An 18481-nucleotide genomic window follows, 5' to 3' on the forward strand; every position below is an offset into this window, starting at 1 on the left:
GTAAATTGTTGGGCTAGATGAGAGATGTCATTGGGCCCCACGCAGCCAAGTGCTGGCCGAACCAGATTAAAATGTAATTGGGACATGTTTAACAAAACAATTTTGTTAAATAAATAAACCACAGCTAACATTTATATAGCACATTTTCTATATATCATGTCATTTGAGCCTTTCAGTCAAATGTCTTGTTCCTCTCCCCTCTTCCCTGACCCCTCCTCCAATTCCGGTGTGCCAACCTCAGAGTGTCCTGCTCCTGCTTCCCTCCCCACTCCCATCCCTATCCCTTCCCAGAAGCCCCAAGCCCTGTTGCTGTCTCTCTGGCTTGCCCCACCCCCAGGCCCATCTGCTCCTTTTCCTTGCCCCTCTTCGCAAAGTCCATCACCCCCTGGCTCCAGGGCCTTTCTCTGCCTCAAGATGACTCTCTGAAACAAGCAGCTAGGTGGCAAAGTGCATAGAGTTGGAGAGCTTGCTGGCTGTGTGACCTTGGTGGGGCACTCACACTCTCCCATCCTCTGTTTCTTCATCAAACCAAGAAGGAAAAGGGGAAGACAATGGCCTCCAATGTCCCTTCCAGGTCTACAATAGTGATCCTATAATTTCCCCTTCAGAAAAAGAACATACAAAAGACAAAAAGCTGGTTCTGTTTGTCTTTGCTTTAAAGCAATTACACACACACATACACACACACAAAGTGCTTTTAAGGGGCACAGAATCCAATAGGTCTGATTCCCACTGAAGCCCCCTCTGAGGGATCCTGCTCTGAAAACCCACTGTACTGTCTCGGGGCTTGGAGTGGAATAACGGTATGTGAAATCAGCTCCCTGCCCCTTGCCCTGGCCCCCGCCTCTGTCAGGTGCCAATTGAAACAACTGCCTCCCTTCCCTTTCTCTTTCGGAACTCCCTGTTTGGACTGATCTTTGAGGGAGAGCAACTTGCCTATCAATTAGTGTGTCTCGTCAGCTTGGGTTTCACCCCAACTTCCGTCCCTCAGGGAACAGGGAATCAGTCCTATGAACTTGGTAAAGCAAGGATTGGGTGGGGTAGGGGGTGTGATCTGTTAGAATATGACAGCTGTCACCATGTGCTAAAGCAGCTGAGACTTCCCTCATAAATCAACCTGTCTGCCTTCTAGAGCAGGCTGGGAGGTCGGGGGTATGTTGGGGGTGCTGTGAGACTCACAGCCACATAGGAGCATGGACTTTGATGGAGCAGGGAGCTTAGAAGCTACTGAGTGTGGTCAGTCAGTCAGCACTGGAGATACAAGAAAGGCAAAAACTCCATAAGGAGTTCACATTCTAATGAAGGTGGGAGGTCAGGGCAGAGGAAGATGGCAACTTGGAAATAACTAGTTATACGCATGATATGGATGTTGAGGGGAAGGACCAACCTCATATCTGGGCTGTCTGGAACCTCAAAGAGCAGCTGCTCCAACCCTACTTGGTCAGGGCTTGTCTTTGAGACATTATCCCTGCAGCCTTGGGAAGCTCACTCCCTCCTTAGATAGCCCCATTCTGCTTATGGGCAGATCTGAGTGTTAGGAAGCCCCCTACCCCAACTCTGGACAAGTTGAAATTGATCTCCTCATGTCTTCCACTCATTATTTCTAATTCAGCCCTGTGGAGACAGTCTGAGCAAGTGTGATCCCTCTCTCCTGCTACTTAATAACACAGTGTGCTACAATGTAGCGAGGGCTCAGGTTGGAGTGGGACCTCAGCTGCAATGCCAGCTCTCACTAATTACCAGTGTGACCTTGGGCAAGTCACATCACTGATTTGACCTATTTCTTTGGATGTCAAATGAGGGGACTGGACTACAGAGGTCCTCCCATGTCCCTTCTGGGTGCAAAACTGTCATCTCCTGCACTTCTCAGGTCTCCTTTCCTTTAGGACACAGCGTGAGCTAGTGAGAGTCAGTCATAGCATGGACGAGGCCATAGCAGAGAAAAAGAAAAATGAGGGGAAGAAAGAGGAAAGAAAAGGAGACAGCCAATGATGGGTCAGCAGGGAAGAGGTTAACCCCCAAGGCTCGAGGACTGCAGGGAAAAACGCTGGAATGAGCAGCACCTCTCAGACCCTCGCATGAGTCCCTAGGAACTAGATAAGGGATACACTTTTCAAAGAAAAAAGCCCAGCACATTTTCCAAGGACTATCTCAAGTGTCAGGAATGGCAGAGGGAGAACATCAGAGTTGGTGGCCATTATCACCACTTGCAAAGGGCACTGAGAGGTGAGACAGCCCAGAAGCAGCTCCTGTCAGGGCTTCCATCCAGGCTGGAATGGGATGGGACAATGCTGCCCCACGAACCTCATGGCCACTACGTATGTCTGAGCCCTCATGCTACAGAACCGCTGCTTGGACCTTCTGGTTTTGTAATTAAGGGGCAAGCGATGTTCTTCCTAGCCCCTGACTCCCTCATTGCCACAGCCCAGCTCTCGCTGTGAAGGTCTAGAGGTAGCCTGGATTTCAGACCTTCAGGAAACCTGGCTGGACATCTGCAGGATCTGCCATTTGGCCACTCAGGAGTCTCACAGCCTCTTCCAAATAGCATCTTTCTTTTGTTCCATTCCTCTCTTCTCCCCGCCCTCTCCCACACCTCTCCTCTCTCTTCTTCTCCTCTTCTCCTTCTCCTCTTCCTTCATTGCTCCTCTCTTCCTTCTAACATTTCTCCTTTTTCTTCTTCTCCTCACTCTTCTCCCTTCTTATTCTCTCTTGCTTTCACCCCTCTTCTCCCCTCCCTCCTCCTTTGTCTTCTTCTGTCCTTCCTCCTCCTCTCTCTTCACTCCTCTTCTCTTTCCTCTTCTCTCCCCTTCTTTTCTTTTCTCTTCTCTCTCTAGTTGCTTCATTCTTCCTCTTTCCATACCTCTCCTCTCTCTTTCTCTGCTTCTCCTCTCCTCTCCTCTCCTCTCCTCTCCTCTCCCCCTACATTTCTCTAAATCATTAATCGTTTATGAATTTAAGAGGGATGGTGTTCTCTCTCTCTCTCTCTCTCTCTCTCTCTCTCTCTCTCTCTCTTTATCTCTCCAGTACCTGGAAGACTAAAAAGAATATTTCATAGCTCAATTAAGCCACCCGATTCCCTTGATCATGTTTCACTTCCATCCTAGAACACAGGGATTGAGAAATATAGACTTGGCTGTGAGAAAAGCCTTTTGGGAAGAAAAAAGGCTTTGGTATGAGCTGACCTTTCCCCAGCTTCAGCCCTGAGGCCAGGACCCTTCTGCTTGGCTGGACAGCTGAGCCCCAAACATTGGGTGCTGACTCCCTGAGTACCTCCAATCTTCAATATGATAGCAGGAAACCTACCTAAGGTAAGATCTGCCACCTTCTCCCATACATAGGTGTCCCTCCTCTCCTCCTTCCCCCCCCCCACCAAAATCTCAGCGCACTGGACTGGCTACAGGAAATCTCAATGGAATGGTGCTTTATCAACAAAGATGAATTATCTTGAAAACCAGGACTTCCTGTGTCTCCACAGCCTAAGTAAGTTATTCAGTGATCCATCCATCTACCCCATTACCCATTCAATCTGGCAGTTGGACTCACACTCTACATCCCTGCCACAACCACAAGGCCCTATCTAAGAGACAGCCAATGATGCAACCAATCCAGGCCATTGGGGTGTCAGAGAAGGGCTGACATGCCCTCATCCTCTGACTGGGCTCCCCTGTACGTGGTCATTTCCTCACCCAACCGCCCTCCCCACCAAAGCCCACCGATGAGCTGCTGATTTGACAATTACTTGCCAACCCTGACATTTATCATTCCAGGGAAAGAGGTACCCAGCTCTTCATCCCTGGCCTCTGAAGGTACCTGTTGCTTTCTTCCCTAAGGCTGGAGGCAACCAGGAAAAGATCAAGCACTTTCCTCCACCCCCAGAACTGTGCTCAGCTCAGGCCAAGCAGGCCATGCATCCCCCGAGACACTCACCCGAGAGATGGTGAGTGGCATGTTGAAGTCCTTGCCCCCCTGGAGACGGAAGCCCCAGGGTCCTGGGCCAGTGAGGGTCACGCTGTAAGCCATCCCAGGATTGGTGCACCGGTCACCCTTAGCCTCTGCAGGACAAACAGAGAAGTAGGTAGAGGAGAGGTAGACAAAAAGAGGGTGGGAAAGCAGCATGGGGAGCAGTGTAAGGAAGAAAAGAAATACCAACCGCCCTCCCCAGCCCGACAGGGAAGCCACCCGGTCTGCCTTGCCTGCACAGCCCAGATGGAGAGCCACCTAAGAATAGAGGGCAGCTCTAACGTCGACACTGATATCTCCACTCAGCTGAGTCCATAAATGGGTTGTAACCCAATACTCCCTATACAAGTACCTCTGTGACTCACCCAGCTAATATAGCCCCTAGGGAAGGGAGCCCAGCCCCAGCTCCCCCAGCCCCAACCCTAAGGGCAGAAAGTAGAAGGAAATGGACATTCTATCCCTGCCCCCCAACCTCTGGTCTGTTTTTGGGTGGGGAAGTCTTCCCTTTGCCTCCTGGATGGGTTCAGTCTTTCTGGGGACTCAGGGATATACACAACTCCTCTGCTGGGAGCAAAAACCATTTTCAAATGCTCTATCTTTGAGTGTTCTTTACTTTTATTGCCTGTGTGACCTTGGGAAAGTCACTTAAGCTCTTTGAGCCTCAGTCTACTGATCCATAAAATCAGAAGGTTCAGTTTGGTGACCTTGCAGGTCCCTTCCAGCTCGAAATTGGTGAACGAATAAGTGAATGAATGAAAGGCATTTATTAAGCACTTACTATGTGCCAGGCTACATGATAAGCTCCAAGAATGCACATATTAAAAATATGGCCCCTCCCCTGAAAAATGATCTTACATTCTTTTCTTTTCCTTTCCTTTTCTTTCTTTCTCTTCCTGCTTTTCTTTCTTTCTTTCTTTCTTTCTTTCTTTCTTTCTTTCTTTCTTTCTTTCTTTCTTTCTTTCTTTCTTTCTTTCTTTCTTTCTTTCTTTCTTTCTTTCTTTCTTTCTTCTTCCTTCTTTTTTTCCCTGGGTCTCCTTATCATACCCAGGCCAGAAGTGCAGTGGCTCTTCACAGGCCCAATCCTACTATCTATAGGTACAGAAGCTTTGACCTGTTCCATTTCTGAGCTGGGTCAGTTAGCCCCTCCTTAGGCAGCCTGGTATCCTGAAAGGGGTCTCACCACATTAGTGCTGGACTTAATGTGGACACCCTTTTATCTTTAGCCCTACTGTAAACTCAGAACTCCTGAGCTTAATCAGTCCACCAGCCTCAACCTCCCAAGTATCAGGGATTATGCGTAAGGAGCTTGCATGCTAAGAGGGGAAGACAAAGGCTAGGGTTGTACATATAGACCTTCTAGCTACTGGGATGAGGAAACTGAGGCAAACAGGGTTAAGTGACTTGCCCAGAGTCACACAGCTAGTATCTGAGGCTGGATTCCTGACTCCAGGCCCAGTTCTCTGGGTACTAGGGCACCACCTAGATGCCCTCATTTTATAGTTGAAGTAATTGAGACTTGAGTGAAGTGATTGACCCACAGTTGCACAGCTAGTAATAGGCAGACCAGGCATTTAGTTCAATTTAATTTAATTCATTAAAGACTTCCTACATGCAAGGTCATGTTAGAGGCTAGGGATACAAAGATGAAATAAGACATGACTTCCTCAAGTCGTTTTCTTCACCTATAAAATAATAGTTTTTATTACTTACCTTATAATGTTGTCATGAGTAAGATACAAACCTCAATATGCTATGGAAATGTGAGCTATTTAGTGACTATGTTTCCTCATTTGTAATTAAAAAAAAAAAGATTTGGTGAGACCAGACAGTCTCTAAGTCCCACCTTTTAAAATCCTATGATTTGCCTAATATCTCACAGTTAGTAGAAGGTGGGCACTAGATATACGGGTCCTTTAACCCTAAGTCTGGCAATCTTCCTTCTCCACTCCACTCCTGCCTCTCTTTTGGCCCAGTTACATAAAATAATAATAACAGCTACAATTTTTCTATCACTTTAAAATTTGCAAAGCACTTTACAAATGTTATCTCATTTGAAATTTACAACAACCCTGGTAAGTAGGTGCTATTATCGTCCCCATTTTGCAGATGAGAAAACTGAGTCAGACTGAGGTTAAGTGACTTGCCCAGGGTCACACAGCTAGTAAATATCAGAGGCAGGATTTGAACCCAGGACTTTCTGGCTTTCAGGTCAGCCTTCTATCCACTCCGCTACCTCATTAGTTGGGACTCTCTCTTAGGACAATGGCCAACGTGGACATTTATTTATTAAGATGTAGTCTTTTTGGTGCCCCCAGGTCATAGCCAGCTTGCACCAGCCAGCTCGTCAAGGAGGGTGGTGGGGTGGGATGGTGGACATGGGAAGTGCTGGATCTGGAGTCAAAAGGCTTGGCTTGGAGTCCTCTTTCTCCCACTTACTAGCTGTGTGACTTAAGGCAAGTCAACCTCTCTGAGTCTCAGTTTCCTCTTCTGTAAAATCATACAGGAAAAGCCTTACAGCTCCAGGTCTTATAGGTGGGGGATGCTGAATGCTGAACCCAGACCTGGAGACCCCCAGGGTGTGGGAACCAGAGGCTATTGTGGGAGCAATAAATGAAGGAAGGAAGGAATTCCAGGAAAAAGCACTGTCTATACCTTGGCATGACAGGTTCACGAGCTCCTCTCAGTCTTTCTCAGCTACTCGAGGCAGAAGCCAGGGCTAAGGGCTGGGTTTGGGATTCCTTTCCCCCTCCTGCTCCCTCTCCCAAACTTGTAACTCCAAACTCTGCCCCCTGCCAGGGGGCCCCGGCCCCGGCCCAGGGCCAAGGCCACACCTATCAGTCCCTCGGCCTCTGCTGGTCAGGACTATTCCTGTTTCGGTAGCCTTCCAAGGCCTTGGCCGTTCTGGAAAACCTGACTGTAGCACAGAAATTTTGGGGCCGGCCTATGCCATCAGGCAGGCCCTGTGCCCTTTGGAATGGGAGGCCTTGGGGGGAGGAGGAGAGGGAGCAGAGAACAGACAGACAGATGCCATTTGCTCAGTTGCTATGCAGCAGAGCCTCAGGGAGACAGGAGCCCACGTTCTTGGAACTCTGATTAGCTGCCCTTTGGCAGTGAGCACAGCGTACTGGCATGCCTCTCACATGACAGTGTGCTTAAAACTGGAGGTGTAATGGAAACCCGGAGTCTTAAAGCCAGAGTCAAAAGCCTTGCAGTGGGGTCCCCCCCTTTGACCCAAACTTACTATCTGGGTGACCTTGGCCAAGTCCCTTCACTTCTCCCCACTGGTAAAATGGGGCTAACCGTGTCACACCAACTCTCTCTCAGGGCTGTTGGGAGAAATGGATGCCAACTGTGCTCAGGACCTCACAGCTCCAATAGCCTGGCTGTGCCTTCAGCCAGTCTGGGTCCCTGCCTCTATTCTCTGCCTGGACTCAGTAGTCAGGCCACATCAGTTAGTAGTTAGTTCTCTGGTGATGCACCTGTCTACCAACACCAAGGAGGGCTGCTTCTTGGGTGATGGACATCATCTCTCTGTTACTGGGCCAGACTTGAAGCCTTTCTAGCTGGGAAGGATTGGCCAATGTTTGATCCACAGAGGCAGCTCCTTCAAGTAGGAAGGGCCATCTCTATGGCGTGATGAGAGAGAATCAGTGGAGGTCTTTCGAGGAAAGGGCTTCAATCATTCATTCATGCATTCATTTGACTAACATTTATTAAAAGCCTACTGAATACCAGGCACAGAGCTAATCACTGGGGATACAGAGACAGAAACAAAACAGTCGATGTCCTCAGGGAGCTTACAGTCCTTGGGAGAGAACAACATACACCTAGATAAGTGAATACAAAACGTATACAAAAACACAAAGTAATGGGGGGGGTGGGAGGATAACAGCTGGGGAGGGTGGAGGCTGGGAAGGTCCTAATGTAGAGGGGATGCTTGAGCTGAGCCTATACATATATAAATGACCATAGTCCCTGTAGGTAGGTGACTAGGTATGGCTCTCTACCTCCATTCTAATGGTCTGTCACAAGGACTAATCTACTACATTCCCCTGGATAGCCTAGATCTTAGCCCTATGGCATTTGCCTTTAACCGCCCTTGCCTTGCACCTGTACTGTCTTTCACAGGTCACTCTCACCAGAAGTAGTTGTATGCTGAGCTCCATCCCCTGGCCCCTTGACCTTTCCCAGGTCACGTGGACAGGAGAAAAGGCCTTGGACAAGGTCATCTCCAGGACTAGTCAACTGGGAAAGTTATGACCCAGAGGACTGAACCTAGAATGAACCAGGAACCTTCATGCCCCTGTATTAGCAGGCACATCCCATCACTAGTACCCCACCAAAGTGAAGACTCCAGCCCTAGAAATGGCGCCTGCGGGGAGGACGGGGCCAAGGTCTAATCCCTGAATCCCCTTGAGTTGTTGTCTTAAAGATGTATGGGGAGACATAAACAGCAGAGGCCTCTTCTCAGTGAAAAGTGAGCTGGTGACACAAAGGGAAACAATTCCAATGAGGTGGAAAAGGGGGAGTGGTCTAATGAGACTCACTTGGATTGGAGGACAGCTCGAAAAGGATGGGGGGAGGGGGGAAACAAGGACCCGTGGAGATGCCGAAGCATGGCACAGTCTGGTCAGAACTGGGCCGGTGCTGGGAGCCTTAAAACAGCCCCCTCCCAATTCTGTCAGCCCGGGGGGGGGTGGTGGCTGAGAGGGAGGAGGCAGGAGGAGGGAGGAGGAGGGTCTTCCCTAGGTGTTGTCTTACCAGCTTTTTAAATAATCTGTCCTGGATTTTCCTAACATTCTAAATCAAACTCACTGGTTTATGGTTTGCAGATCCTTCTCTCTCTCTCTCTCACTCCTTCCGCCTCCCCCACTCTATGCTCCCTTCTTCTTCTTCTTCTTCTTCTTCTTCTTCTTCTTCTTCTTCTTCTTCTTCTTCTTCTTCTTCTTCTTCTTCTCCTCCTCCTTCTTTCTTTTTGTTTCTCTTTGCCTCTCTGTCTCTTTCTCTCTCTGTCTCTTTCTCTCTTCCTCTGTCTCTGTCTGTCTCTGCCTCTGTCTCTGTTTCTCTGTCTGTCTGACATTTGTCCTTCTCCAGTACTGAAGCACCTCTGTTATTCTTCATTATCTCCATCTTCCATAATATCACTGACAGTGGTAAAACAAATTACTAATCTCCACTCAATCTACAAGCATTTATTAAGCACCTACTATAATGCCAGGTATTATGCTAAGAACTGATGTAAAGATAATGGTCTCTGACCTCAAGGACTTTTCATTGTGAGGGAGTGGGAGGGGGAGATAACATAGGTCCTCAGTCCACAAGACCAAACCAAGGAATTAACTAAATTAGTACTAGCATCTGGTAGTATCATATAGTGGAAAGAATACTTCAAATCCCTTCTCTACCATATATTACCTGTTATTTCCTGTCTCTGGGACTCAGTTTATATATCTGTAAAATAAAGGAATTGGACAAATAATCTTCGAGGTCCTTTCCAACTCAAAATCCTTTGGTGGTTTTGTTCAAGGTCTTCCAAGATGCAAAGCTGGAAGAATGACCTGCTGGGGACACAGACATTCCTGGCCTTCCTCTGTGAAACTGGTCATTTCTTCCCAGTGTTTCCCCAGAGAAAACAGGCCCTTCTTCTCACAGCCTCAGGGGAAAAGGCAGCTTCATCGGTTTGTAGCAATCCCCAAGAAATACTCAAAGGATGAAGAGGGAGAGAGCTGGAGCATATCTAAAGCTGGACACTGAGCCTCACCCCCTTGAAGCCTAGGGACCCCTCCACGCTGGAGGCAGCGCTGGACGGTACACAGCTGGCCCTCTGGGAAGGGAGGGGACCACCTGATGTGGCCTGAGCCATCACTGACTGGTACCGGACCACAGCACACCCTGCCCTCCCCCAGGACCAGGCAGGAAAAGTAAATGGTAATGGGGAAGCTTCGGACTTATTCAGAAACAGAAGAGAACTCTCAGAGGGAGATGGAAGATGGGGAGGGGAGCCCTGTGGTGCCTATTAAAAGCCCAGCAGAGGGTAGGGAAAGCCCAGCCCAGGGTGTGGGTACCTGAAGCTCCCCACGCGGTCCTCTCTGATGCTCCCAGGGTAAGGCTATAAACCCCACGGGTGCTGTGGGAGCCCAGTCCTGGTGATGCCACTCCCTCAAGAGTGGACATGACTGGGTGACAGCTCTTAAGGTGGCCCTTTTAAAGATGGAAGACAAGTTAACTTCCTACATTTTCTTTCTTCAATTAACAACCATTTATTTTCTCTGCCTTTCACCTCTCCCCCCACCCACATACATTGAAAGAAAAGAAAAGAAAAACAAAACCCTACTTATATGCATAGTCAAGCAAAAACAAACCCCAGCATTGGCCCGGTCCAAAATCTTGCCATCGGACTCAGGCTCAGCTTCTCTCTCTCAGTAGCCCCAGAGCCCCAGGCCGAAGGGAGAAGCCAGATCATTCAGCAGCTTCCAGGCCTGCGGGTCAGGGTGGGTGAAGAAAGGACTCCCCTCTGCCTGAGTGCTCCACCAATATTGATCAATCTACCCATCTGCAACTATTTATTAATTGCCTGCTATGTACTAGGCAGTGGGGATACAAAGAAAAAAGAATGAAACAATCCCTAATCATAATGAATGTTTTATTGTAATAATGACTTCCTACCTTGGGGGAGGGAGGGAGCTGCTTTTGGGATTTTGTTCAATTGGGCAGAAACCAGTCCCTCACTAATTCTTTGAATCTTTATAGATGTATGGAGAGACAAAGGAAACAGGAGAGGAGAGAAAAGTAGGGGAGAGGAAGGAAGAAGAGAGGACGGGAGGGGAAGGGAAAGAAGAAGAGAGAGGAGGGGAGGAAAGAGAGGAAGAGAGGAGAGGGGAGAGGGGAGAGGGGACGAGAAGGGAGGGGGAAAGGAGAGGGAAGGGAGGGGAGAAGGGGAGGGGTCGGGAAAGCGGAGGGGAGGGGAGGAGAGGAGAAGAAAAGGGAGGAGATGAGAGAGAAGAGAGGAAGGGAGAGAAGAAGAGAGGAGAGAAGAGGGAAGAAGAGGGGAAAGGAGGGGAGGGGAGAGCTGAGTGGAGGAGAGACTGAGCTCCACAGTGCTTGGAACTGCCTAAAACTTTTCCCTTAAGATCTGAGGTAAATCTGTGATGTGGTTGAAAGAGTGCAGTGTCAGAAACCCTGGCTTTGAGTTTCGCCTCTGCCGATCTGCAGCTATGTGGCAAGCCCATCACGTCTCTGGGCCTCGTATTCCACTCATATTCCTCATAAAGAGAAGTGGTCTCCTAGGTCTCTTGCGGCTTGGACATTCTATGAACTGAAGGTGGAGGAGCTCGTCTTTAGTATCTCCTTGCACTAATCTATCTTATGCACCCCTCTCAGAACAATCTTTCTTCCTCAAAAATATTCATCGATTCTTCATTGCTGCCCAAGAATGAGTCCAAAGTCCCTGCCCTGGCATGGAGGCCCACCTGCAGTCTGCTGCTCCCCTCTTCGTCCCATCTCGCATTGTTCCCCTCTGATCTCTGTCCCTTGTATGTTCCCTGACACCCCATCTCTGCACCTTTGCTCATCTCATGCTGTTCCCTATGCCTGGAATGCGGTCTCTCTCCCCTTCCACTGTTGGGCCCCCACTCCTCCTTTAAAGCCCAAGTCAAAGGTCACCTGCTTCTTCAAGCCTTCCCTGTTCCTGCCGGTGGGTGACCAGGGACTTCATGATGAATTGTGTTCTGCCCTTAATCAGGACAGCACAGCCTGGGCATTGACATTTGGGTCTCTTGAATTTGGTGTCAGGAGATAGAATGCCCCTCCCACTAGCTGTGTGACAGTGAGCAAGTCAGGGAATGTCTCTGATCCCCCTCAAAATTACCTCGGATTCATCTTGCGTCTCTTGTTTGTAACTAAGTACCTATTACCTCCACTGACAGAGTGTGAGCCCCTCGAAGGCGAGGGATGTTTCACTGTCATCTTTATATCCCCATTTCCCAGCATAGTGCGTGGAATGCAGCAGGGGCCCAGCAAATTCTTGTCAGTCGTCCGAGCCCAATTTTTCCTTATTTTAAAAATGGGGATGACAATAATTGCAATAATTTTCCTCTCCTCCCCTCTCCTCTCTGTCTCTCCTCTTCCTTCCTCTCCCCTTCCCTCCTCTTCCCCTCTCTCTTCTCCCCTGTCTTCTCTTCTCCTCACCCTTCTCATCTCTTCCCCTCCTCTCCTCTCCCCTCTTCTTCCCTTCTCTCTCCTCTTCCCTTCCTTTTCCTCATCTCCCTTCTCCTTCTCTCCCTTCTCCCCTCTCCTGACCTCCTCTTCTCTTCCTCTTGTCCTTCCATCCAGCCCTGTTGAGTTAACGTGTATAAAGTGCTTTGTATGCATCAAGGCGCTGTTAGCTGCTGCTGCTGTCACTAGACCCTATGCTTCAGAAGGGCAAGGACCATGCCACATTCAAAACCAGGATTCCAGAAGGCTAGGCAACAAGCATTCATTAAGTACTGATTACTTGTACCAGGCATGGTGTTAAGCACTGGGGAGCCAAAAACAAGTGAAAAGAGAGAGGGTCTCTGCCCTCAAGGAACTTCCATTCTAATGAAGGAAGACACACACACACACAAAAACCTGTCAAGGGTTGTGGTGGGCCGAGGGCACCTGTTGGAGGGGTGGTGTTGGAGTCTAGAACATTGGAAGCATAGTCCAGAGGGAGCAATGGGCTGGCCTAGGCCCCTTCTCAAAATGGAGGCCCCAGGAAGAATCCACCGATGGGAGGGCAAACATCTCTAAAGCTCCTACGATGTTCATGGTGCTGTGCTGGCCCTGGAGATACAGACAAAAAAGAAAGACGATTCCTGCTGTCAGGGAGCTCACATTCTGTTCGGACATCAGTGAACACAAGCTTGTTTGAGGAGGATGGAACAGTAAGAATGCAGGGAGCTGGGGAAAAGCCTCCTGTAGGAAGCGGCCTTCGAGCTGAGCATTGACAGGAAGGCCTTTCTCTCAACATTTTATCGCTGGGCTCCGAGCAGGATAGGCACTCACCCAGCACTTACTACATTTGCTGAATGAAGGAATGTGTGAATCCCAAGACAGATTCTATTCCCCATAGGGGTCAACACCCGGAGTCCATTCTGTACAGGCAGTGAGGTGGTCCAGTAGGTTGAGCACTGGGTCTGAAGTCAGGAAGACTGGAGTTCAAAGTCAGTCTCAGATACTCACTAGCTGGGTGACTCTGGGCAAGTCACTTAACTTCTGTTTGCCTTAGTTTCCCCTCTGTAAAATGGGTATAATAAAAGCACCTACCTCCCAAGGTTGTTTTGAGGCTCAAACAAGATAATCAGTGGAAAGCATGGTGCCTGGCACGTATTAGTGCTATATGAATGTTAATTATTACTAGTCCTCTTTGAGTCCAAGTGGGAGAGTCACCCCACTTCCCATCTTAGAAGGGAGAAAAAACTCAAGGTCACAGAACTGAGATCAGAACCCAGTCAGATACACCTGGAACTCAAGCCCAGGCGTCCAGATGCCCTAAGCAGATTGGACACCCTCCCACCTCCCCCATCACAGGTCTCTGAATTGCAGCTGAAACCTTTCTGGGTCTCATCTTCTCCATTACACTGGGGGCTTCTTGACGGAAGGGGCTGTCCTACTTTTCTGTGTGTTTCCCCAGCATTTAGCACATCGGTTGACATATAGTACTTAAGAAACGATCTTTTCATTCATTCATTCATTCATTTAGAAGACACAGGTGGCCTTCAATAGTCAGGAGAGCTGGAAACAGTCATCAAGGTGAGGAAAGTTCCTGCCAGGCTTGGGTAAGAGAGAAGGACATGGTCAGCACTGAGCAGATAGACTAATAGTTGTAATAAAAAGGGACTCATCCTAGGGTCCAGGATGTTTTACCCAGTAGAAACAGGTTTGGACATTCAAGATAATGAAACTCAGCATAGGTTAGGGGGAAGGGGAGAGAGAGAGAGAACAAAAAGAGTGGCTTGACCTGTGGGAGGCATCCAGCATCGAAAGGGTTAAGTCAGCTGTATGCTTGGGGCAGTCTCATTGGCTGTGTCAGCAGCCCCAGCCCCATTGCCGTCTAAGGCCATCTGCTTTAGGGTTTTATGGGGCAGCTGCCTGAGCAGCTCCAAGAGGGGAGGGGAGGGAGTGGGGTGGGCATTGGAGGGACTTAGGGATAGGGGCCTCTGTACAACTAAGATAGGACGGGGTCACTGACAATGTCAGAGGGGAGTTGAGCAGGATGATGTCACTCTGGCACTATCCTCCTAGCAGGAGCCAAGGGATTTGGGCCCACTGAGAGAATGCAGGGGGCACTCCCATCACCCATGGCTCTTATTTCTTCCCTAAGACCATTAATGTCTAGTCACCCAAATGGGATCTGGATATTCAGACTCAGCTTTAGTGTGAGAGAGTAATAATTATTACTATAACTCACATGTATATAATACTGACATCCATGTGTGAATGTACAAACATATGTGTGAATATACAAACATATGAGAAAAGGAGGAGGAAAAGAGAGGGAAGGGAAAAGAAACGGGTAAAGAGAGAGGCAGAGACAAATGGAGAGAGAGACACACACCCAAGGGGGAAAGGCACAAGAGAGAAAAGAAAGGAAGGAAAGACAGAGAGAGACAGGAGGGAAGAGAGAGAGAGAGAAAGAGAGAGAGACAGAGAGAGACAGAGAGAGAGAGAATTTAACATGTTTTAAGCACTTTCCTAAAAAGAACCCTGCCAAGATTAGGAATCTCATTGTAACAAGTCACTTAACTATGCCTATTTCTCTTTTGCTTACATAAGGAAGATATTCCCTGTACCTTTATCCCTTAAAGGCTAGGGGCTTAATGTGTGGCCCATGGGACCAAACACAACCTACATGAAGGAGGGCCAGGTACAAGCCTCTTGAGATTTTTATAAAAAAAAAAATATCCAATTACTCAGAAACAAAACAAAAAAGAGAGAGAGAGAGAGAAAAAAATAGTCTGCTTCCATCGGCATTCAGACTCCATAGTTCTTTCTCTGGATGTGGACAACATTTTCCATCATGAGTCTTTTGGAGCTGTCTTAGATCCTTGCATTGCTGAGAAGAGCTAAATCTACCAAAGTTAGTCATTGCACAAATGTGGCTGTTACTGTGTACAATGTTCTCCTGGTTCTGTTCATCAGTTCGTATAAATCTTTCCAGGTTTTTCTGAAGCCATCCTGCTCATCATTGCTTATATTATCAGCCTTTATATCTAAATCATGTTTGGTGTAAGATGTTGGTCTATGCATACTTTCTGCCATACTGTTTCCCAGTTTTCCCAGCAGTTTTTGTCAAAGAGTGAGTTCTTATCCCAGAAGCTGGAGTCTTTGATTTATCAAACAGCAGATTACTACAGACATTGACTATTATGTCTAGCTAACCTATTCCACTGATCCACCAATCTATTTCTTAGCCAGTACCAGGTAGTTTTGATGATGGCTGCTTTATAATACAATTTAAAATCTGGTATGGCTAGGACACCTTCCCTTGCATTTTTTTTTCCATTAATTCCCTTGGTATTCTGGACCTTTTGTTCTAATTTTGTTAATATTTTTTCTAGTTCTATAAAATAATTTTGGTACTTTGATTGGTATGGCACTAAATAAGTAAATTAATTTAGGTAGAAATGTCATTTGTATTATATTAGCTCAGCCTACCCGTGAACAACTGATGTTTTTCCAATTATTTAGACCTAACTTTATTTGTGTGAAGTGTTTCGGAATTGTATTCATAGAGTTTCTGGGTTTGTTTTGACAGGTAGACTCCTAAATATTTTATAATGTCTCTAGTAACTTTAAATGGAATTTCTCTTCCCATTTCTTGCTACTGGGCTTTGTCAGTAACATAAAGAAATGCTGATGATTTGTGTGGGTTCATTCCTTCTTTCTTTCAGTCATTCAATTCTCTTCCATGATTTAGTAGAAAGAGCATTGGCCATGACATGAGATGATCAGGGACCCTGCCTTTACGCTTATTCTATCTCTGCAACCTCGAGAAAGTCACTTAACCTCCGTGGGCTCAGTTCCCCTATCTAGAAAAGGAGAGGTTGAGACCAGGTGGCCCTTACTGTCCCTTCCAGCTCTAGGTCAAAGGCCTGTGACTTGTCAAATAGAAGTCAAGGGTCACCATCTGGGATCTAAACCTGGAGTCACCACTGAGATATGCCATGAATGGATACACTTCTCTGGTCTAGGGATTGGTTCCTTGAATTGGATGCCAGGATTCTCATTGCCTTAATCTACATCGGTTCATGACTGGCTGTAGGCCTAAAAATGCTTACTTTTTTAAGCAATGAAATCAGCCTGTATTTTTGGACAGCTCTTGTGTTACTTCTTAAAATTCATGCTTTTGAAGAGCCAGCAAACTGTACTTTATAACTGAAAATTCATGCATCCCCCAGAGATCCAGCTTTCTGTTCATGTGGCCCATTACTGAAAAAACTCAGATGGCTTTGACTTGGATACTAGGAAGTGAATTCTGTGTGGCATTCAAGGCTTCATTCCCCCTCTCTGACCTCTGTCCTTCCCTTTACACACATTATATTTATTTCTCTCTGTATTTCTTTGTTCCATCTACTCCCCCAAGCTTTCAATGCTCTCTTTAAAAAAAATCTCTTATTGTGAATATAACAAACATTATCATTTTCACATACAAAGAACAAAAAAAGAGAATTATATGTGAAACCACAAATCTCCATTATCTACAGCTTAGCTTTTTAAAGATTCTATAAGAAATTTAGCACATTCATTCCAAAGCTTCCTGCTTGTCTGTATTTCCTGCTGAACCTCCTTCTGTTCTCTTCTGCGCATTTTAAGAAATGCTTCACTGAGTCTTTACTTTCTCTTATGCTCTTTTTTGGCATTCCTGTTGCTGGCCCCACCCTCCCAGTTCTCCTCCAGTAGAAAAATCTATCCTTGTAACAAACAAGCAAAATCAAGCAGAAAAAAAAAAGTCTGTCTCATTCTGCACCTCTAGTCTCTCAGTTCTGAGTCACAAGGTGGGCAGTGTACTTCACTGTCAGTCTGCTGCTGCTCTGTTTGGACATTGCCTTGATCAGAGTTCTTAAGGTTTCAGGGTTGTTTTTCTTTACAACATTATAGTCACTGTATAAATTGTTCTCCTGGTTCTGATCACGTCCCTCTGGATCTGTTTATACAAGTTATCTCAAGTCTTTTCTGAATCTGTCCTTTTCATCTATTTCTTATAGTGAAATAAAATTCCATTACATTCATGTAACATGATTTATTCAACCATTCTCCAATTGATGGACACCCTCTAGTTTCCTAGAACGAGTGCCCAGTTCTTTGCTATAGCAAAAAGCACCGCTATAAATAAATTGCATGCTGCCTTGGGGAGGAGGGAGGAGAGGGAGGGGGAGAAAATTTAGAACTCAAAATCTTGTGGCAGTGAACTTGGAAAACTAAAAATAAATAAATGAATGAATGAATATTTTTTTAAAAAAGAATTTTATCAGAGAAACCCGAGAGAAAGCATTTTGAAAACCAATTAACTGCTTCTCTTCTAATTTTAGCCACATTGATTTTATTTCTGCAAATTTTGTATAATCAAAATTGTTTGTCTTCTGTGAACTTCTTGATCTTTTGTTTGGTCAAGAACATAGCTGTGAAAACTATCTCCTTCCTTGCTCCTCTTACTTGCTTATGATATTACTATTTATATCTAGGTCATGTGTCTATTTGGAACTTGTTGCGATATATGGTATGAGATCTCAGTCTAAATCTAATTTCTGCCGGACTGCTTTTGAGCTTTCACAGTAGTTTTCTATGGATAAAACAATTGAAGGAGAAATCAAACAATCAATATTTTTAAAGTATCTATTATGTGCCAGACTCTGGGAGATATAAATACAGGATTTTAAAAGACCTTGAGCTGAAGGAGCTTACATTTTACTGGAGGGAGGAGACAATATATACATGTATATTTATATACAAAATAGTTGTACAATAAATGCAAAGTCATTGGTGGCATGGATAGAACTCATAGACAAGGTTAGGAGAATGAGGAAGGGCTTCATTTAGAAGATGGCTTCTGAACTGAGCTTAGAAGGAAACCAGGGACTCTAAGGTAAGGGGGGAGGGCATTCCAGGCACAGGGGACTGCCAGTCCTAGGCTCAGAGATGGAGTATTGTGGGTGAGGAATAAAATCATTTTGTCTACAGATCATAGAGTGCATGGAGGTAAGTAATGTTTAATAAGCTTGGAAAGGTAGATCGGGACCAGGTTGGGAAAGATTTAAATGCCAAGCAGAGAAATTTACATCTGATCCTAGAAGCAATAGGGAGTCATTGGCAAGTATTGAGTAGGGAAGTGACGTGGTCAGACCTGCACTTCAGGAAAGTATTGGTAAATGTGTGGAGGTTATATTGGAGTAGGAAGAAATTTGAAGCACAGCCAATTAGAAGGCCATTGCAATAGTCCAGGTGAGAGGTAGTGAGAATCTGAACTGAGGTAGCAGTTGAGAAGGGGGTAGATTTGAGA

At 46.5% G+C, this 18481-nt stretch overlaps 1 protein-coding gene across 4 annotated transcripts in view; it reads right to left on the minus strand.

Moving 5' to 3' along the window:
* LDB3 (LIM domain binding 3) overlaps positions 1 to 4254 on the minus strand; it is a 115814-nt gene extending 111560 nt beyond the window's left edge. For 3 of the 4 annotated variants that reach the window (XM_020994604.2, XM_020994602.2, XM_020994601.2), the window contains exons 1-2: positions 4151 to 4254; positions 3928 to 4052 (exon numbers count right to left, since the gene is read on the minus strand). In XM_020994604.2, coding sequence (XP_020850263.1) covers positions 3928 to 4020 — 93 coding nt within the window. In that variant the 5' untranslated portion in view covers positions 4021 to 4052; positions 4151 to 4254. The remainder of the gene's footprint in view (positions 1 to 3927; positions 4053 to 4150) is intronic. The other variant, XM_020994605.2, reaches the window with a different exon arrangement.
* Positions 4255 to 18481: the final 14227 nt, after the last annotated feature.

This window comes from Phascolarctos cinereus, unplaced genomic scaffold, assembly GCF_003287225.1.
Source record: "Phascolarctos cinereus isolate Bilbo 61053 unplaced genomic scaffold, phaCin_HiC Scaffold_3;HRSCAF=262, whole genome shotgun sequence".
Classification (NCBI taxonomy): domain Eukaryota; kingdom Metazoa; phylum Chordata; class Mammalia; order Diprotodontia; family Phascolarctidae; genus Phascolarctos; species Phascolarctos cinereus.